We start from the raw sequence: 22,429 nt of genomic DNA on the forward strand, positions 1-22,429 counted from the left end.
GAGGTACCCTTCAAGTACCATAATAATCAACTCCACAGCTCCGGACTGGTTGGCCATGATGACAGAATTCAGTCACCAATCAAAATGTAAAGTGGAAACATGAAAACAACAGAGTCAAAAAGCACCTGACATCAATAAGAAAGTTCTCACATCATAAAAATAGTCCATGACACTTATATAAGCGGTAAGCCTTACTTCATTGCAATGGGTTTAAAAAGAAAGAAATATTACTTCGACTTTATATGTCGCTCCACATGAGATGTTCCTCGTGTTAGTAGGAACAAGGAAAAGCTCTATCCATGTTGGCACGTGTCCATACATTGTCCATGATCATTTTGACACAGTCATTTTCCCTTTGTTCATCCCCAGCAATTACAGTGTACAAGAAGAGTACAATAACACAGTTAATGAATTGTTTCGCAGACCCAGATTACAATTTAACCAAGATTACTGATCATTTGGTTTCATGGACATGGCCTCAATTATTGTTGGACTATGGTTAAACTTCATTTAAAAAGTTCCCGTCACGGTCCAGCATTATGTAATTCAAGGTTAATAGATCTTAATTAAATCATTTTTAGCTCTTGATGAACTAAATCAGAATTGGGCCTGCTCCTGGATTATTTTAATCTGGGTTTGAGAAACTGGTCCTAAGAGTATCATCAAATGGAGAAGGAAAGGAAAAGTTAATCAAATTTAAGGCTTTTCTCTATGTGATGAGGAGGCAGAAGCACAGTCAGCACAGTCAGGCACACGCACACGCACACACACACACACACACACACGCACACACGCACACACGCACACACGCAACTCCCCCTCACCCCCACCCAAACACCTGCCCAGACTCACTCAGCCCAGTATATCCAGGTAGACAGGCGAGGCCTTGGCCAGGCTCTGGAGCAGGCTGTGGATCTCCTTGATGTTCAGTCTCATGTAGGATTCTCTCTGCCAGCATCCCAGCATCAGGTCGTACACCTCCTTTGGACAGGAACGCGGCCGCTGCAGCACTCGCCCCTGGGTGATACACTCGATCACCTGCATAAAGGGTACCCACCACAATGCAATTGAAATTCAGTCCAATTCAACTTGATTTATTCCCTCAGGGGCAATTAAGGAAGCCATCACTCACATGGTAACAGCATCTAAACAAAGTGAGGTTTACCAAGGTGATATGTTTTTTTAGACTCAGACATGTTAGCCTTGGTTTCATCTAATAGATTTCCAGGAAATGTATATTCATAACGCATAAAAATCGACACGGAGAATAGAACATTAGGAACACCTTCCTAATGTTGCGTTGCAACCCCTCCCCCTTCTTTAACCCGTCTCCTGCCCTTCATCTACACTGATTGAAGTGGCCTTAACATGTGACATCAATAAGGGATCCTAGCTTTCACCTGGATTCACCTGGTCACGCCGTGTCATGGAAAGAGCAGGTGTTCCTAATGTTTTGTACAGTCAATGTATATGGACAATACAAATGTGATATACTACAACAAAGATTAGCAAAATGGAGACTACAGAAGACTGATGTATTTGAAGATTACAAAAAATCTCATTGGAGCTCAAGTGCTATGATACCAGTGTAGTCAATCTACTGTAGGAAAGGTTTGTGTTTGTGTCTAAAACCTTGTAATCTCGGAACCCAGAACCAAATCTCAAGAGTGCTGCTGTCTGTGATAAGAGACTACTGACCTCATTGTTGGAGAGCTGGTACCAGGGCTGCTTCCCATAGGTGAAGATCTCCCAGAGGACCACGCCGAGACTCCAGACATCACTCTCCGTGGTGAACCTCCGGTACATGATGCTCTCTGGAGGCATCCAGCGGATGGGCAGCATGGTGTGACCCCCCACCTGGAAACAGACAAAGGATCCATCAGGAACCATCCAGGAAAACCACAGAGAAGGTCAAATGAACGGGAGTGAAGAAAAGAAACGGCCCAAAAAACAGGGTTAGATGGAAAGGTGTCAGTCAGGTCAGTAACCAACATACTATTAAGGCCCATTAACATTTGTTTAAAGGTCATGTACACAAATGTGTATTGGCTGGGCCTACAGTTGTCATGGAAATCAATATTACGAGATATTTAAAAAAAGGTATTAACCCAACATGTTTTGCCTGTATTGGTACTGTTAGGCCTGACATGATTGTCAGTTCACAATAACTGGCAAATGTTTCCACGTGTTGACCCAATTGCTGTTCAGCTGCATCGTTGGTCTTCCTATATGATCACAATAGCGGATACTGTGTATTAGTGAGTGGGCATATTCATATGCTGCCCTCTGATTGGAGGGGGGCGGGGGGTGATGGGTCTCAGTTACATTCATCTGTTTGGTATTGATTCTCCCGAGGGAGGGCCAGGAAGCAGCAGAGGGCACTGTAGTCTACATAGACCCCAGGCCTGGGGCTGATTGGGACACAGAACAAGTCTGGATCTAAAGGCCAAATCTGAGCGACTGCCTTTAAAAAGCAATAAATCCCTTTGAAAACGGCCTACATGGCCTCGATTTGAGTCAGAAACAGTTATTCTAGTGTCAAAATTGACTACAAAGTGTAAACCGGATAATTTTGGTCATAAAGTCAGTCTCGCCTTAAATGGAGTTTGGAACAACCGTGCGTTACTTCAGAAATACTGCACCAAACACCTTAGTTCGATGTAAAATTGCGCAACTAAAACCTCCTCTGCAAAAACATCTAAATTCATTTCAGATTTCTTGAGTTATTTTAGATTCATTCTGAGGATTATGAGGAAATTAAATAGACTTCTTCTGCGTCTACAGTGTCTCATGGGGAACAAACATGAAATCTTGAAAATGAAATTGTGTTTTTCTTATGAGCAACAGAAAAACACACGGCCCAATTGACGGATTTTAATTTATTTTTACTATTTTCTACATTGTAGAATAATAGAAGACATCAAAACTGTGAAATAACATATGGAATCATATAGTAACCAAAAAAGTGTTAAATAAATCAAAATATATCTTATCATTTAGATTCTTCAAAGTAGCCACCCATTGCCTTGACGGCTTTGTGCACTCTTGGCATTCTCTCAACCAGATTTCACCTGGAATGCTATTCCAACAGTCTTGAAGGAGTTCCCACATATGCTGAGCACTCGTTGGCTGCTTTTCCTTCACTCTGCGGTCCAACTCATCCTAAACCATTTCACTTGGGTTGAGGTCGGTGATTGTGGAGGCTAGGTCATCTGACCTCCACTCTCCTTGTTAGTCAAATAGCCATTACACAGCCTGGAGTTGTGTTTTGGTTCATTGTCTTGTTGAAAATAAAATGATAGTCCCACTAAGCGCAAACCATATGGAAAAGTAGCAGAGAGTCCACTTTAGAAATGTGATGTACTTGTAGAATATATTGTTAAAAACAATATGTCTCAAAATGAGCACACTATTAGGAGGATAATGACACCACGGTGTTGTCTGTATCATGTACAGTTCACGGACCATTAAGTCTGACAAGACATTTACATTTAAGTCATTTAGCAGACGCTCTTATCCAGAGCGACTTACAAATTGGTGCATTCACCTTATGACATCCATTTAGTTCACAAATCAGTTCTGTACATTGCCTTTGATGCCATAGAGAAGGGATAGTATGACCCATGCAGCAGTAGCAAGCACATACAATGTGTAGGCTGATTGAAATTGAGCATGTTGTGATTTGCCAGCAGCCATGAAATGTAATGTCAGCCTCAGTTGCATAGAGAATGAAGGCAGTAGCCTATAGCATTATCACAACAAGGATCACGCTCAGAACGTTGCAGATAGAATTGCCATGAATAAAGCAGACAAAATTCCATTACTCTTCAAGTCAGAGGCATGTCTGTTCCACAGTGCATTTCTGATTCAGAACATTCCATAACGTTGTACCTACTGAACAAGGCCCTGATGGGAGAGCGCAATCAAGATACAATTCCAAATTGACGGAAGCCTCATGCACTTCTTGTGTACATCTGAAAGGACTGTGGGGTTGAGCAATATGGTGAAAATTCAGAGAGCAAGGTGGGGAAGGGGCATGTATAGGTCTAAAAAGGGCCTAAAATGGACACTTTCATTATGATTTTTTTTTTAATGGTTTCTTACACAAATGTAAAAAGAATATCAAACATCCGTCCTCCCAATTAAGTTTCTATGTGAGAATTGTCAGATCAACCTGAGATGGCCAAAATATTATTGGGCCCATGCAGACATGAAATCACATTAATGCCTGTAGTGTTGTCTATACTGTTCTAGTAAAAGCTAGACAGTAGCAGATAGCAGTTAGCCTGTTAGCCCAATCTGTTTGTGCTTTAAGTAGCCAATATCATGCCAATTTGGCATAACAACAACAAAGGAGTTGGGTAAAGCAGAAACAGGTTAGGCTACCTGCTAAGGTAGACAATGTTTTCCCTCACTCATTTTATAAGAACTAGGTTAGATACTGGATAGAACGGGGGGTGATAAGGAGAAGCGTGTTCATGAATCTAGGTATTTTAAGAGCAGTAGCTTGCCTCTGAAAAGGCCTTAAAATAGAGAGTTCAAGGCTAAATTTGCATCACGGCATTAATGCAATGTCAAGCATGAAAAAAAAACTGGCAGTGCATTTTGCACTGTTGCCCCCTATTACCATGGAAACAGCAATTCTATGCATATTATAGAATTTGCATTTAAATGGCATTAAAAATAGATTTTAAAAATTGCTGGTTAAAATTATTGCTGTAAAAGCATGGTTGTTACAAACCAAAACCAAATTCTAATTACACATGAGTGTATTCCTGTCTTTCTGTTTTGCGTGCGTGTGTGTGTGTGTGCCCACAGACTCACTCTGTAGTAGTCGGTACTATACACATCCCTGGACATGCCAAAGTCCCCAATCTTGACCAGCAGGTTCTCTCCCACCAGACAGTTGCGTGTGGCCAGGTCTCTGTGGACAAAGTGCTGGGAGGCCAGGTAGACCATGCCTGCAGCGATCTGCTGGGCGATATGCAGCATCTGGGACTGGGTCAGCTCCACCATCAGGCTGTGCTGTCCATCAGCCATCAGCACTGCGTCAGGACCATGGGACCTACACCAAAACACAGGTGGGTCAAACACAATGCTAACTATAGTTATCTAAAATTGAATACAAAGAGGACTTAATCGGATAAGTGCAAACTCATTCGCTTCCATTGCAGTTACCCAGTTTCAATTCAAATAAAGTATAACACTTACATACAGTACTAGCCAAACGTTTGGACACACCTACTCATTCAAGGGTTTTTCTTTATTTTTACTATTAATAGTGAAGACATAAAAAATGAAATAACACATATGGAATCATTTAGTATCCCAAAAAGTGTTAAAACAAATCAAAATAATTTCATATTTTAGATTCTTCAAAGTAGCCACCCTTCGCACACTCTTGGCATTCTCTCAACCAGCTTCACCTGGAATGCTTTCCAACAGTCTTGAAGGAGTTCCCACATATGCTGAGCACTTGTTGGCTGCTTTTCCTTCACACTGCGATCCAACTCATTCCAAACCATCTCACTTGGGTTGAGGTCGGTGATTGTGGAGGCTAGGTCATCTGATGCAGCACTCTCCTTGTTAGTCAAATAGCCATTACACAGCCTGGAGGTGTGTTTTGGTTCATTGTCTTGTTGAAAATAAAATGATAGTCCCACTAAGCGCAAACCATATGGGATGGCTTATTGCTGCAGAGGTTAACTTGTTGAGTGTAGTGGGCAGTAATTTGATGTTTGGATGAAAAACGTACCCAAATTAAACTGCCTATTTCTCAGGCCCAGAATCTAGAATATGCATATAATTGTCAGATTAGGATAGACACTCTAAGGTTTCCAAAATGGTCAAAATATTGTCTGTGAGTATAAGAGAACTGATATTGCAGGCGAAAATCCAACCGGGAGTGCTGTTTGTCCTGAAACCTCTCTGTTCCATTGCATGCCTTCCCTCCATTTAAAGGGATATCAACCAGATTCCTTTTCCTATGGCTTCCACATGGTCTGAACAGTCTTTAGACATAGTTTCAGGCTTTTATTCTGAAAAATTAGTGAGAAAGATCACATCGCGTCAGTGGGTGGCTGGGTGCCAGCAGCATTTCGCATGCGCGAGCAGCTTGGAGCAGACATTTTCTCTCTCACTCCTATTGAAAAAGCTACAGTCCGGTTGAAATATTATCGATTATATATTGTAAAAACAACCTGAGGATTGATTATAAAAAACGTTTGACATGTTTCTACGGACTTTACGGATACTATTTTTGTCTGCCCCGTCGTGACAGCTTGAGCCTGTGGATTTCTCAACATAACGCGCCAACCAAATGGAGGTATTTTGGATATAAAAATAATCTTTATGGAACAAAAGGAACATTTATTGTGTAACTGGGAGTCTCGTGAGTGCAAACATCCAAAGATCATCAAAGGTAAGCGATTCATTTTATTGCTTTTCTGACTTTCGTGACCAATGTACTTTGCTGCTAGCTGTTTGTAATGGTTTGTCTGCTGAGAGAGATGTCCTTACATAAACGCTTGGTATGCTTTCGCCGAAAAGCTTTTTTGAAATCTGACATACCAGGTGGATTAACAACAAGCTAAGCTGTGTTTTGCTAAAATGCACTTGTGATTTCATGAAAATTAAATTGTTTAGTAACTTAATTTGAATTTGGCGCGCTGCAATTCAGCGGTTGTTGACGAAAATGATCCCGCTAACGGGATGGGTGAGTCAAGAAGTTAAGTGTGCCTTGAATTCTAACTAAATCAGACAGTGTTACCAGCAATCACCCCCACACCATCACACCTCCTCCACCATGTTTCATGGTGGGAACCACACATGCAGAGATCATCCGCTCACCTACTCTGTCTCACAAAGAAACAGCGGTTTTCTTTCTGATGAGTCCAAATCTCAAATTTGGACTCATCAGACCAAAGGACAGATTTCCACCGGTCTAATGTCCATTGCTCGTGTTTCTTGGCCCAAGCAAGTCTCTTCTTATTATTGGTGTCCTTTATTAGGGGTTTCTTTGCAGCAATTCGACCATGAAGGCTTGATTCACTTGGTCTTATACCAAATAGGGCCATCTTCTGTATTCTACCCCTACCTTGTCACAACAAAATTGATTGGCTCAAATGCATTAAGAAGGAAAGAAATTCCACAAATTATATTTTAACAAGGCACACCTGTTAATTGAAATGCATTCCAGGTGACTACCTCATGAAGCTGGTTGAGAGAATGCAAAGAGTATGCAAAGCTGTCATCAAGGCAAAGGGTGGCCACCTATGAAGAATCTAAAATGTTAAATATATTTTGATTTGTTTAACACTTTTTTGGTTACTACATTATTCCATGTGTTATTTCATAGTTTCATGTCTTCACTATTATTCTACAATATAGAAAAAAATAAAGGAAAACTATTGAATGTGTAGGTGTCCAAACTTTTGACTGGTACTGTATGTATGTGCCAAAATCCCCCATAGCCTTTCATGACTGATTAGATTAGACACCATTATTATGCATTAAATTTGCACAGAATGTAAATGTGTCTTTGGCACTCTGGCTTACAGTAAAAGGATAAAAACAGACACAAAACATACACGTTGCACACATGGAGTATTTACGTCTGTTAGTTCTTTAATACAGTACACGTGAATTGGCAAACGTAAATCACACACACAAAGACATTGGGACACAGGACAATACCTGAGGAACTTGTTGAGGTCGCCGTGCTTCATGTACTCGAACACCATGATGAGCGGGTCACTCTCCACACACACGCCATAGAAGGTAACGATGTGCTCATGCTGCAGGTTGGTCAGTAGCTCCGCCTCCCGGTGGAAGTCGGCTCGGCCGCTCTCGCTGGCCTCTTTCAACGTCTGAGGAGGACAGGGAGGCATGTGCACGTGCACACACACACACGCACGCACGCATGCACATACCATCATTTAATCATTGATTGATGGGATTGTTGATGGTTTCAAAGTCTCCTTCCTACAAAATTCGATTAAATCCTAATATACTTGTTTGCCGTGCTATTATCCAAAACAATGTACATACAATCCTCACATATGGGAAAAGGACAAACAGCTAAATAGTTTATATTTAAATCTGTTCTTTAAAAAAAAATCAAAGCCAGGACTAAAGTGTGTGTTGATTGTTTGAAATAGCATGCATAGATGGCCATACTTTACCTTGACAGCCACCAGGATCTTGTCCTGATCTGGGATCAGGTTGTAGCACTCAGCCAGGAACACCTTCCCAAAGGCCCCCTCTCCCAGCTCACGCTTCAGCACAATGTTGTGTCTCTTGATGTGCTGGACAACTGGGATGTAAAAGAGACAGATGAAGTAAGGCTATCACAGTTTTTCCTGAATATCGTGTGAACTGACCAGGAAAAACTCTCGGCCCCTAGTTAGAATTAGTCAGGTCAAGTGGCCAGGAAAAACTCCTGGCCCTACACATTACATACACTAAAGTTAACAGCCCTAGTCTACTACTGTATAGAGGAAAAACAGTGAAACTGTGATATTCTGGTCGCGTGTCGGACGAGTATGGACATTGTAGCCATTACAGAACTACATTTCTCACAGGGATACGAGTGAAATAGTCAGATGTGTGTGTCTGTCTAGTGACATCCTCTGTGCCATACAGTCTGATATTACAGCAAGCCATCCGGCAAGAGGTCAACCAAAGTCATCGCCATGAAGTCCATCCAGTCGCAGTGGCCCTGTCATGGATTTATCAGAAAAAGACCGGGTAACAACACCAGCAGACCTCCGCACCACGGTAACTCACACGTGTCCGATTTCAGCATGCTGCCAGATTGGCGGAAATACTGTGGGTTCTCGATGACAGGGATCTTTGTCATTCCAATGATCACCGCATCGTGGCCCATCTCTGAGGACGACGGGGTGTTGTTGCCATTGGAGACGTGATGAAGAGGACTGGCGGAGTCATCGTCGTTACTGATGACCGAGGAGGAGCCTGAGGAGGAAGGGGAGAGGACCCCAGTGGGAGGAAATACAATTATGAGAGGAGTGATTGACTTCTGTATGTTATTATGTCGCCGAACATAAGCTGAAATGTGGTGGGGTTAAATGGAATTAAAACTGTAGAAATGTGCACCTAAAACAAGATGTTCATTGTTATCCAAATGGGAGGCCTGCAAGTCTCAATACTGGTTTGAAAAATGACTATACTAAGATTAAAAAGAAAAGCTTTACCCTTCATCCCAAACTTTGAGTTTCTTCCATATTTCAGAATGATCACCATCAGGACACATCCAATTAATGCCACGCCAGCGATCCCCACCACTATGTACACCTGGAACAACACCATTCAACAATGCAAAATACTTACCAATAACAGTGCACAACATTATAGTATGCACATAACCACGCATGACAAATTATGATGTGTACGTTAACTTACTGCAACACTGTCCTCTATTGGGGGTAGTGGTAAGTCTGAGACAAAAAGAACAAGCACAGGACATATTTAAAACAGAATGAAACAGCATTAAACATACAAACATTAAAGTACATAATCTAATTTCATCGGATTTCTTCTCTCACGTTAAAATGACCTTAGATTTTTTTCAAAGGCTAAAAATACTGTCTGGTTGTGATGTAACCAGACAGTAGGTGTGTTAGCTACAGTGCCTTCAGAAAGTATTCCCACCCCTCGACTATTTCCATGTTTGGTTGTGTTACAGCCTGAATTTAAAAACATTTGGCCTACACACCAACACACAATGGCAAAGTGGAATTTTGAAGCTGAAATGTCTTGTCAATGAGTATTCAAACCCTTTGTTACGGCAAGCCTAAATAAGTTCAGGTGCTTAACAAGTCACATAAGTTGCATGGACTCGCCTTGTGCGCAATAGTGTTTAACATGATTTAACATCTCTTTACCCCACACAGACAATTATCAGTAAGATTCCTCAGCAGTGAATTTCAAACACAGATTCAACCACAACGACCAGGGAGGTCTTTTCCAATGCCTCGCAAAGAAGGGCACCTATTGGTAGATGGGTAAAAAAAAAAGCAGACATTGAATATCCTTTTGAGCATGGTGAAGTGATTAATTACACTTTGGATGGTGTATCAATACACCCAGTCACTACAAAGATACAGGTGTCCTTCCTTTTTTGCCAGAAAGGAAAGAAACCACTCAGGGATTTCACCATGAGGCCAATGGTGACTTTAAAACAGTTACAGTGAGGGAAAAAAGTATTTGATCCCCTGCTGATTTTTACGTTTGCCCACTGACAAATAAATGATCAGTCTATAATTTTAAAGGTTTATTTGAACAGTGAGAGACAGAATAACAACAAAAAATCCAACAACAAAGAGCTCTCCAAGGATGTCAGGGACAAGATTGTCGGCCTACACAAGGCTGGAATGGGCTACAAGACCATCGCCAAGCAGCTTAGTGAGAAGGTGACAACAGTTGGTGCAATTATTCGCAAATGGAAGGAACACAAAAGAACTGTCAATCTCCCTCGGCCTGGGGCTCCATGCAAGATCTCACCTTGTGGAGTTGCAATGATCATGAGAACGCTGAGGAATCAGCCCAGAACTACACGGGAGGATCTTGTCAATGATCTCAAGGCAGCTGGGACCATACTCACCAAGAAAACAATTGGTAACACACTACGCCGTGAAGGACTGAAATCCTGCAGCGCACACAAGGTCCCCCTGTTCAAGAAAGCACATATACATGCCCGTCTGAAGTTTGCCAATGAACATCTGAATGATTCAGAGGACAACTGGGTGAAAGTGTTGTGGTCAGATGAGACCAAAATGGAGCTCTTTGGCATCAACTCAACTTGCCGTGTTTGGAGGAGGAGGAATGCTGCCTACGACCCCAAGAACACCATCCGCACCGTCAAACATGGAGGTGGAAACATTATTAGTGTTTTTAGTGTGTTTTTCTGCTAAGGGGACAGGACAACTTCACCGCATCAAAGGGACGATGGACGGGGCCATGTCCCGTCAAATCTTGGGTGAGAACCTCCTTCCCTCAGCCAGGGCATTGAAAATGGGTCGTGGATAGGTATTCCAGCATGACAATGACCCAAAACATATGGCCAAGGCAATAAAGGAGTGGCTCAAGAAGAAGCACATTAAGGTCCTGGAGTGGCCTAGCCAGTTTCCAGACCTTAATCCCATAGATAATCTGTGGAGGGAGCTGAAGGTTCGATTTGCCAAACGTCAGCCTCGAAACCTTAATGACTTGGAGAAGATCTGCAAAGAGGAGTGGGACAAAATCCCTCCTGAGATGTGTGCAAACCCGGTGGCCAACTACAAGAAACGTCTGACCTCTGTGATTGTCAACAAGGGTTTTGTCACTAAGTACTAAGTCATGTTTTGCAGAGGGTTCAAATACTGATTTCCCTCATTAAAATGCAAATCAATTTATAACATTTTTGACAGGCGTTTTTATGGATTTTTTTGTTGTTATTCTGTCTCTCACTGTTCAAATAAACCTACCATTAAAATTATAGACTGATCATTTCTTTGTCAGTGGGCAAATGTACAAAATCAGCAGGGGATCAAATACCTTTTTCCCTCACTGTACATAGTTTGAGGATGGATCAACAACATTATAGTTACTCCACAATACTAACCTAATTGACAAGAGTGAAAAGAAGGAAGCCTGTACAGAATAAAAATATTCCAAAACATGCATCCCGTTTGCAACAAGGAACTAAAGTAATACTGCAAAACATTGGGCAAAGCAATAAACTTTTGTCCTAAATACAAAGTGTTATGTTTGGGGCAAATCTAATACAACACATTATTTAGTACCAGTCTCCATATTCTCAAGCATAGTGGTGGCTTCATCATGTTATGGGTATGCTTGTAATTGTGGTGGTCTGCTTTTTCTTTTCTTCAGTAGGAAAATAACTTAAACACAAGGCCAAATTTACACTGGAGTTGCTGACTAAGAAGACAGTGAATTTTAACTCTACCTACATGTACATATTACCTCAATTACCTCGACTAACCGGTGCTCCCGTACATTGACTCTGTATATAGCCTCGCTACTGTTATTTTACTGTTGCTCTTTAGCCATGTTATTTTCTTTAACATAAATTACTTCAAGATCTAGATCAGCAACCAATTTGACAAATTGAAGATTTTGTTTAAAGAGTAATGGGCAAATGTTGCACAATCCCCAGAAAGACCCACAGCCGTAATCACTGCCAAAAGTGCTTCTACAAAGTATAGACTCAGGGGTGTGAATACTTACGTAAATGAAATCTTTCTGTATTTCAATTTCAATAAACATGTTTTCACTTTGATATCCATTTTGAATTCAGGCTGTAACAACAAAATGTGGAACAAGTCAAGGGGTATGAATACTTTCTGAAGGCACTGTAAATTATGTAATAGACAGGGCCCAGAAACTGCAATTTTGTCCAGTCAAAGGTTTTGCTATGGATTATGCTTGTCTATCCCCTATTAGCTTTTGGGCCACCCTGGATTTTCCCCCAAACCCAATACATTCCCTCAGGATTTCATACTTCAAGCACATACCAGTGGTGTCTGAAATGCAGCAGGGTGATGACATCCCACAGCACAGGAAGAGCAGTGGACAGAGGAAAGGAAAATAACAAGGCAGGATCATCAATCTGTCATTATTCCTAAAGTCTTTAGGGCCCAGTGCAGTCAAAAACAACGTTTTCCTGTATTTTATACATACAGGGCATTCGGAAAGTATACAGACCCCTTCACTTTTTCCACATTTTGTTACGTTACAGCCTTATTCTAAAAGTGATTAAATTGTTTTTCTCATCAATCTACACACAATACCCCATAATGACAAAGCAAAAACAGGTTTAGATATTTTTGCAAATTCACATAAGTTTTCAGACCCTTTGTTGAAGCACCTATGCCAGCCTCAAGACTTCTTGGGTATGATGCTACAAGCTTGACACACCTGTATTCGGGGAGTCTCTCCCATTCTTCTCTGCAGATCCGCTCAAGCTCAGTCAGGTTGTATGGGGAGCGTTGACGCAAAGTTATTTTCAGGTTTCTCCAGAGATCTGGCTGGGCCACTCAAGGGCATTCAGAGACTTGTCCCGAAGCCACTCCTGTGTTGTCTTGGCTGTGTGCTTAGGGTCGTTGTCCTGTTGGAAGGTGAACCTTTGCCCCAGTCTGAGGTCTTGAGCCCTCTGGAGCAGGTTTACTTTGCTCCATCCCTCAATCCTGACGAGTCCCCCAGTCCCTGCCGCTGAAAAAGATCCCCACAGCATGATGCTGCTACCACCATGCTTCACCGTAGGGATGGTATTGGCCAGGAGATGAGCGGTGCCTGGTTTCCTCCAGACGTGACGGTTGGCATTCAGCCAACGAGTTCATTCTTGGTTTCATCAGACCGGAGAATTTTGTTTCTCATGGTCAGAGTCCTTTAGGTGCCTTTCGCTTTTGGCAATCTCCAAGCAGGCTGTCATGTGCCTTTTACTGAGGAGTGGCATCCACCTGGCCACTACCATAAAGGCCTGATTGGTGGAGTGCTGCAGAGATAGCTGTCCATCTGGACGCTTCTCCCATTGCACAGAGGAACTTATGGAGCTCTGTCAGAGTCACCATCGGGTCGTTGGTCTCATCCCTGACAAAGGCCCTTCTCCCCTGTTTGCTCAGTTTGGCCGGATGGCCAGCTCCAGGAAGAGTCTCGGTGTTTCCAAACTTCTTCCATTTAAGATTGATGGAGGCCACTGTTCTTGGGGACCTTCAATGCTGCAGAAATGTTTTGGTACCCTTCCCCAGATATGTGCCTTGACAGAATCCTGTCTTGGAGCTCAAGGGACAATTTGTTCGACCTCATGGCTTGGTTTTTGCTCTGACATGCACTGTTAACTGTGGGAACTTATATAGATAGGTGTGTGTCATTCCAAATCATGTCCAATCAATTGAATTTACCACAGGTGGACTCCAATCAAGTTGTAGAAGCATCTCAAGGATGATCAATGGAAACAGGATGCACCTGAGCTCTATTTCAAGTCTCATGTCAAAGGGTCTGAATATTTGTGAATAAGGTGTCTGTTTTTTAAATAAATTTGCTAAAATTTCTAAAAACCTGTTTTCACTTTGTCATTATGGGATATTGTGTGTAGATTGAATAATCAAAACATTTCCTCATAATTTTTAGAACAAGGTTGTAATGTAACAGAATGTGGAGAAAGTCAAGGGGTCTGAATACTTTCAGAATGCACTGTACACACACACACACACACACACACACACACACACACACACACACACACACACACACACACACACACACACACACATATATATATATATTGGAATGACCTTTTAGTCTAAGAGCTGTTTGAAAAGACCACCTGAAATTTTTTGACTGTTTTGTGGGATGGAGTGTTGGCCTGACTGGTGACATCGCCAGGTGATAAATTAGTTAATAGACCAATAAGAAACAGTTCCAAACCTCTATCAACAGCTAGCTTTCAGTTTTCCCCTCCCCACTCAGACCACTCCCAGACAGTCCCCACAAAATTCTTGCTTGAGAAATAGCTTCTTAGCAAAGAGCAATGTTTGTTTCTTTTTGACAATTTAAATTGAAAACATTCACAGTAAGGTACTTAATTGTATCCCAAAATGATTTGATATTGAGATAACTCAAATAAACGGCTGCGTTGGATATTTAAAATTAAAAGTAACTCTCCAGTGAAAATCTCACTTTCAAGAAGTTAATATTCTGTTAACTCATACCTAAATAATGTTGTTGACTTGTGCTATACTCATACCGTATGTTGCCAAAGCATAATTTGGGGACCCACCTCAAACAATGTCAAACAGACCGTTTAAAAAAAAAATGCTATTTCCTCAGAGGATGATTGCATGAAGGCCAATCGGTGGTCTACTTGCGTGAATATTTTTTATGATTGGTATACGCCCACACCATTCTGTTGTTGAGGTACGCCCACACCATTCTGTTGTTGAGGTATGCCCACACCATTCCAACACAGAAAAGCTGCTTTTTAACATTCTTAATTGAAAAAAATTGGAAGGAAATCTATTTCCCTCATATTGTAATTATTTATAGGTCATAATATCATAGAAATCTGGAAACACTGGACAGTTATTTAACGTCATGTCAAGAGAAAAACACACACACACGTGTCTTCGTAACGGCACGTTTTAGAATCTGAATTCTTTGCAGAATTGCAATGTCTTAAGAAATACTTACAAGGGTAGGTATATGGCGGTTCTGAAATAAGTGAAAAAGGGAATGTACATGTTATTCATAAACATCCATTACACATACCATGCTACACAAAAAAAACAATATTCTCAGAAAAAAAGCTGCTATGTTGAACCATTTGTTCAGGAAAGGAAACCTCTGAAAAAAGGTTACAATTTTCAGGTCATATAGAACCATTTTTGGTTCCACATAGAACCTCTGGTTCCAAATAGAACTCTTGAATTGGTGCCATTTGGAACCAAAAAGAGTTTTATTTGACTTGAAATGGTTCTATTTTTAACCTTTTCTATGGTCCTAGAAGGTTCTACATAGCACAGATTTTTTTTCAGAGTCTAAAAACAACTTACATATAGATTATAACATCTTATATCAAATTACAGTAACTATAAACTAAACTGCAGTGAGACCTGTATCGTAGTCTGGGTCTGGCGGGAGCAGGAAGTGGGCGTCGATGTCTTTACGATCCTCCCCGTACTCGTTCCTGACCACCAACGTATACTGCCCGTTGTGGATGTGAGTCGGGTTGACAAGCTTCAGGCAGCCGTGGTGAACGCTCCCTGTGCTCTCGTGGATCTCGGTCTTGATGTACTCCTGTTCGTGGAGCTCTTGGTCCTTGTGGTACCACCGTAGCTCGGGCTTGGGGTTTCCGGTCACACTGAAGGGGATACACCAGTGGTGGAGGCGCAATGGCTCCAGCAGCTCCAGGATAGTGGGGCGAACTGACACAGAGACAACAGGAAGAATAGTCACAGGGTACTGGGAGTGGGTGCTAGACATGAGGAAGGGGGACTGGAAGAATGCAGTGGGATACTGGGGTAAGGGGGCTAGACAGGAGGGAGAGTATGGTACGGCATTGAGGGCAACCAGGAGCTAAACAGACGGAGGAGTACAGTATGGCAAGGTGACAGGAGACATGTAGAGTCAATCAGATTGTTGAGCAATATTATCATTTCAGTAAGGACACAGAACCACCAGAGGTGGTCTTTCAGAATGTAGGATGCTACAGATCCAGGATAAAACTACACTGTAGAATCAGTGAAAATGGCATTTTACATTTTGCAACCACAGTGGCAGAATAAAATAAACAAAAAAATGGTATAGGCACGCAAACACAACAGAACACGTCCTTACAGAGGATGTTGAGTTGGAGGTAAGCCTCGGTTTGGCCGACTACGTTCTCAACATTGCAAGTGATCACTCTGCCGTTGTCCGAAGGCGAGAGACCTAACAGTGTCAGATTGCTCTCCAGCTCCAAGGCATTGATCTGTAAATACATTTAGCAATATTAGCATTGTCATGATGAGCAATAAGCATTATTAGCTTTAGCATTATTAGTAATAGTAACATGTATTACACAGTCAATACAGTTAATAACAAATCATTGTGATCATAGTGAGCTAAAATATTTACTGCTGTATGTTATAAAACACCTAAAAGTATGGAGTAATGTGCTGTTATTATATTAATAAAATGATATTGTTAGTTACGTATTGAAATGTAAAAACTTGACAAGTTTCATGTAAAAAAAGAAGAAGAAAAACTAACATAAAATTGAGTGCTATGGGGCCTCCCGAGTGGCGCAGCAGTCTAAGGCATTGCAGTGCTAGTGGCGTCAATACAGACCCGGGTTCAATCCTGGACTGTATCGCAACCAGCCGTGATTGGGAGTCCCATAGGGTGGCGCACAATTGGCCCAGCGTTGTCAAGGTTAGGGGAGGGTTTGGCCGGGGGGCAGTTCGCTACACCCGCAATAACATCTGATAAACACGTGTGAGTGACCAATAAAATTAGATTTTACTTGGCTCATCGCGCTCTAACGACTCCTTGTGGTGGGCTGGGCGCCTGAAGGCTGACCTCGGTCGTCAGTTGAACAGTGTTTCCTCCGACACATTGGTGCAGCTGGCTTCCGGGTTAAGTGGGCGGGTGTTAAGTTGCGCGGTTTGGCGGGTCATGTTTCGGAGGACGTGGGACTTGACCCTTGCCTCCTGAGTCCATTGGGGAGTTGCAGCGATGAGACAAGATCGAAATTGGGGAGAAAAGGGGGGTCATTTTTTTGTGAGTGTTAAGGTGTCAATTGAGAAAAGTGCATAATATACAAAGCCAAGAGTTTTTCCCTGCCCACATGACCTCATCAGGAACAACTCCTAGCCCTAGTAATAGTCAGAGGGTTGTGTCATAATATACCAAAACAAAGATCATCATCTTACCTTAGTGATGGTAAACAAACTGTCAATATTCCACAAGATATCAGGGGCAGGAGACCCTGTTGCACTGCACACTGCTCTGACATCACTTCCCTCCGTCATTTTGATGATAGAGGGACTGACCTCCACTGCGGGAGCCTCTGTAAAACGTAAACAGAACCTTTAACAATGTTGTTTTGCGGTACAAGTTGCACCTCAGTGACCTTCACTTGATTTCTACTCCATGCTGTTTACTGACTATTTGAAAAGAAAAGTCAAAGCAATACACTGGCATTCTAGTATGCTCCTCAATGTTCCACACGTACACAAGCTTTCTCTCTCTCTGCTTTTTCACAACATGTTTAGTGTAGTTCCCCATCTGTATGTCTGTCTTTCTCTGGGGTTGACATTACCACAATCAGGGGGAGTGAATCTGGAGATGGCCCTCCTCACTGCTCTGTCATCTATGCATTTCAGCTCTTGACTCTCTGTACTGTCAATGTCCTCTTGCAGCCTCAGTTTGATCCACATGTTCTCACATACACACTTCAGAGGGTTACCAGACAGGAGAGGACTAGAGAAAAAAAAACAGAGCATTAACACACACACACACACACACACACACACACACACACACACACACACACACACACATAGACATTGCACTTTAAAATAATAATTATATGACATGAAATAGTAAATAGGGATAGGTACTTACAAAGATGTCATGTTTAAGTTTTGGAATGTTTTCCAAGAGAGTGTTGACAAGTTATTGTCTCTCAGATTCCTACGAGTCAAAATAATAAATCATAAATGTTACAATAAACCAAGTATTGTAGGTCAGAATGACATAACTAATGTTATCAATGTACAGGTAACTTCAAAAATAAAGGAAGCACCAACATAAAGTATCTTTGGGGCGGCAGGTAGCCTACTGGTTAGAGCGTTGGGCCAGTAACCGGAGGGTTGCTAGGTCGAATCCCTGAGCTGACAAGGTAAAAATCTGTCGTTCTGTCCCTAACCCACTGTCCCTAGGCCTTCATTGTAAATTAGAATTTGTTCTTAACTGACTTGCCTAGTTAAATAAAGGTTAAATAAAAATACAAATATGACATTGGGCCACCACGAGATGCCAGAACAGCTCCTATGCGCCTTGACATAGATTCTACAAGTGTCTGGAACCAGTGCTTGACTTGGACTGAAATAGGTGCCGGTACTCATTTTGGGTGCCGGTATTGTTTACAATTCGTTGCAGGAGCTCCATAATACTTGTGAGTTAATATTCTATAAGAGGAACAGGAGCTCAAGCAGTAGAGCATTTGAGGTGCCGGTACTCTGCTCCGGTGGGCTCCTGCCCAAGTCAAGCACTGTCTGAAACTCTACTGGATGGGGATGTGACACCATTTTCCACGAGAAATTCCATCATTTGGTGTTTTGTTGATGGTGATTAAAAACACCAGGTGTCACTCCAAAATCTCCCATACGTCTGTGTCACCAGGTTGAGATCTGGTGACACACACACACACACACACACACACACACACACACACACACACACACACACACACACACACACACACAACCATTTAAACCCCCTATGCTCATTTGAGACCCCTCTTTCAAAGTCACAGACCTCCTCTTCTAGCCATGGTAGCCTAAATACTGGGCAACTGGGCACTTATACATGACCCTAAGCATGATGGGATGTCAGTTGCTTAATTAACTTAGGAACCGCACTTGTGTGGAAGCGCCTGCTTTCAATGTACTTTTGTATCCCTCATTTACCCGAGTTTCCTGTCTGTTGGCAGTTACCTATGTATGTACTGAACTCAATCCAAAATCAGTGTGTGTGCGTGTGTGATCAAACTCAAATGAAAACGTATGTGACGTTGGAACAGAATGTTTGCTCTATTTTCACTTTCACTTGTTTTGCACCTAGCACCTTTTAACCATGCATTAACAAAACCATATGGTCAGACCATTAACTGCTCCTCACTGTTTGCTGAGCGTGTCATCCCGCTACCCAGCCATGAGGCTAAACTGTATGCGCTTGAACCAGCTCCTTTGACTATAGGCGACATTATCATGCCAATCCATGCAGATTTGGATAAGAATTACCACGTTTAGAAGTGTTGGCTGCAAGGCTTCACTGTAAGGTTAGTACAGATGTAGAATCTTCATTTGAGACAGTTCGCTACAGCAGGAGAATAATCCTTCAGCGACAGGAAATGTTCATGATTATGTGGATTGTAATTAATGGACATTTTTGTAGGGGTTGATACATTTTTCATTAGGGCAAGTTTCAAAGTGGGAAACACACCGTTTAGAAGCCTGTTTAAAACTCAAATATGTGACAAATTTGCATTTCCTGCTGTGTAGGAACATTCTCAGCAAAAAAATATCTAAATTAAGATCCAAATTAAGATCCTACATCTGTAAGAATCCACATAGTCTATAATATGAATTGGGCTTAATTGTTTGTGATTGGCTTGTGGGCCCTACATTTGCTCTTTGAAAGTATATTAGCTACATCTGTGAGGAGGAAGATAAGAACAACACCAAACAGAAAATCTATCAAAGACTATACAGTACTTACAGATATTGAAGTCTTGTATTGTTGAAAAAGGCCTGTGATGAGATAGAAGTCAATCTGGTATTTGTCACAGTTCTGTTCGGAGTGGGGGAGTGAATGTGTTATTTTTAGTCACAATTACATATCAATTTAGTGCAACCATAACATAGTCTGGATCATAACCTCGCGTAATACTAATACTTACAGATTTCTGAGATTTGAGTAGTACTTCAAGCTGTTATCATTGATGTCAAATAGTCTGTTTTGATTTGCAATGTATCTGTAAAAGTTCAATACAAAACAATTACAAACATAATGGAAATATAGTATTTGGCCATCGTGCCCATTTTGGGCAGGTTTCTGAACTGTTTTGAGGGAATCTGTAGCTTCTCTTCATGATAGATTTGATAGCGGTACAAACTGGTGTCTCTTTGGACACTCAGCTAATATTTACTGATTAGAAAAGCTAAGGTGATTGATATCTCTCTACACTAGAGTAAACAACACCTGGATGGGTGATGGTTGTTCATGTAATATTCATATACGTATGTTTAGAATGAATTATTAATGTTAAATATTCATAATAATGAATGAAAATGCTTTGCATGCCAAAGTAATAGGCCAGTAGACCATCATCAATTAAGGTTTACCTTTGATTAAGCTATGGATGGTATTAGAAGACACAGTTAAGTACAACACCACCCTGTCTAGATGTAGGCTATGGCCCCATCATGCTGATGGTGTTAGTTCTCTCACTATCTGCATTTGCCCAGGAGCAATATAGGTTTCAGGCACAATACTATGCACCTTATGGATATATGCAATAGGGCTACTGCACTGAAATATGATAAATCTAAACATATGCTGCGTTAGCTAATAGGCCTGATGAACTAGAGTAACACTTATCACCAACAATATGCAGTGGTAATGTATTTTTTTCTCCGCACATGCATTGTCTGTTTATTGTCTATCAAATAAACTCATCCAGTCCAGCTCTGGCACGTCAACAATTGTAGCCTAAACCTAATAAATGGCTTTAACCCTGTGTTTTATACAGATACCACTGTGACGGTGTGCTAACGTGTTTTGATATTTACAAGAACCACTTCGGGCGGCACTGATTGCTACGATGGGTATTTTGTGGGGGCGACATAGACCCGAGTCTGTAACGTTGGCTAGCCCATTATAATCGTGATTTGGCAAATTTATCTGACATTGTTTTCCTTTGTGTTTTTACTTGCTTCCCCCATGTCTCTGCTTGTTGGAGCCACATCAGCCATCATGCCATTATCCCCACTAAATATCATTACCACTATCCCTGCCAGGGCCTGGTTTCTAGAGGAAAATGGCCTATTCCAAATATTCCCAACAACTCGTGCCCCCACCACCTGACACGCACGCTCGAACCCCCCCCCCCCCCCATGATAATTATAATTATCCTGCACTATTATATGCTGAAGCTGTAGCCTACTTATTTTTTTATTGTTGCTTAGGGTAGGCTGTCTCCATATGAAACTGAAAACATGAGAGATGAACAGCCTAAATAGTATGGCAAAGTAAATACACCTTATTTTGTGATACACCTCAGGTGTTTTTGTATTGATTTGTTTGAGCAAATCGGACATTGTTTTGCTTAAAAACAGGAACCGTTCATTGTAGGTTTGCCATGTCTGCAATGACGTAGCCATTTATTTTAATTAATCAATACTTACATATCGGTGATGTTGATGTCCATTTCTATGTCATCTAACGTAAGGATAGGGAAATCCTCGATCCCTGGTTCAGGATCGATACAAGCAATCCTTGAGATGCTGCAAGTGCAGAACGCAGGGCAAGCAGCGCTAACCCGCCACAGCCCCATCAAAACCATAAAGATTCCCAAGCGAGCCATTCCATATTCCCGTACGTTGGAGTCCATTGCAGGTCCAACGATATCTCACGGTAGGTATTGATCAAATATGGATATTATTAATTTCCCCCGTCCTATAGCCAATTTAATCCGTTCGGCACCACTAACGAGGCTGCCTTTGATCACGAATGCGCAATCCCTCAATGTAATATTAAGATGCCATGGAATGGCCTCTACGTCTCCGCAGAATTGGTATCACACTACTGCATATCGATGCGGTGAAGCAAGGTGTCAAGTGCTCGGTCCTCAGTCTCACCCGTCTCTTTCTCGGAGGCAGAGCGTCTGTCTCTGTGTGGTAAAACGTGGCGCTCCAGATGTTGAGAGAGAAACCCGTTATCCTTGTGATTCTTCTTCATATGCAGTAGTGATGGAGATGGAAATAAGAGACTGCACGGTGGAGTCAGAATGCGTGGTGATGTATCAACAGAGTGCGTATGCGAGGAGGCAGGGTACCTGCATTCGTCTATTGATTACCGCTGTGGAAGAGCGCATCTCCGCCAGTCATCGCTGGAATTGCATTTATACAGAGATATTTGGCTG

At 41.8% G+C, this 22,429-nt stretch overlaps 1 protein-coding gene across 4 annotated transcripts; it reads right to left on the bottom strand.

Annotated features, from left to right (window-relative positions):
* Positions 1-613: 613 nt before the first annotated feature.
* LOC115126741 (BDNF/NT-3 growth factors receptor-like) lies at positions 614-21,982 on the bottom strand. Of its 4 annotated transcripts, XM_029656387.2 has the most exons (18): positions 21,693-21,982; positions 20,186-20,260; positions 20,005-20,076; positions 18,127-18,195; positions 17,822-17,982; positions 17,433-17,569; positions 16,357-16,489; positions 15,633-15,944; positions 15,211-15,231; positions 12,537-12,545; positions 9,424-9,458; positions 9,216-9,315; positions 8,788-8,976; positions 8,184-8,314; positions 7,696-7,868; positions 4,825-5,065; positions 1,699-1,857; positions 614-1,038 (listed from the first exon to the last, which is right to left on the bottom strand). In XM_029656387.2, the coding sequence occupies exons 1-18, from the start codon at positions 21,896-21,898 to the stop codon at positions 853-855; spliced, it is 2,409 nt and encodes an 802-aa protein (XP_029512247.1). In that variant the 5' UTR covers positions 21,899-21,982; the 3' UTR covers positions 614-852. The 4 variants fall into 4 exon arrangements, with proteins under 4 accessions (XP_029512247.1, XP_064873690.1, XP_064873688.1 ...); XM_065017618.1 differs by lacking the exons at positions 12,537-12,545; positions 15,211-15,231 and adding an exon at positions 10,118-10,132; XM_065017616.1 differs by lacking the exon at positions 12,537-12,545.
* Between the last annotated feature and the right edge of the window lie 447 nt (positions 21,983-22,429).

This window comes from Oncorhynchus nerka, linkage group LG4 (assembly GCF_034236695.1).
Source record: "Oncorhynchus nerka isolate Pitt River linkage group LG4, Oner_Uvic_2.0, whole genome shotgun sequence".
NCBI classification, from domain to species: domain Eukaryota; kingdom Metazoa; phylum Chordata; class Actinopteri; order Salmoniformes; family Salmonidae; genus Oncorhynchus; species Oncorhynchus nerka.

What these genes read in the sequence shown, in the direction of transcription:
- LOC115126741 (XM_029656387.2), bottom strand. Translation starts at nt 21,898, where the DNA reads ATGGACTCCAACGTACGGGAATATGGAATGGCTCGCTTGGGAATCTTT. An exon ending in TACTCAAATCTCAGAAATCT is followed by an intron (nt 20,077 to 20,185) that starts GTAAGTATTAGT and finishes CACTCCGAACAG; the next exon opens with AACTGTGACAAATACCAGAT. An exon ending in ACCAGCTCTCCAACAATGAG is followed by an intron (nt 1,039 to 1,698) that starts GTCAGTAGTCTC and finishes CCCTTTATGCAG; the next exon opens with GTGATCGAGTGTATCACCCA.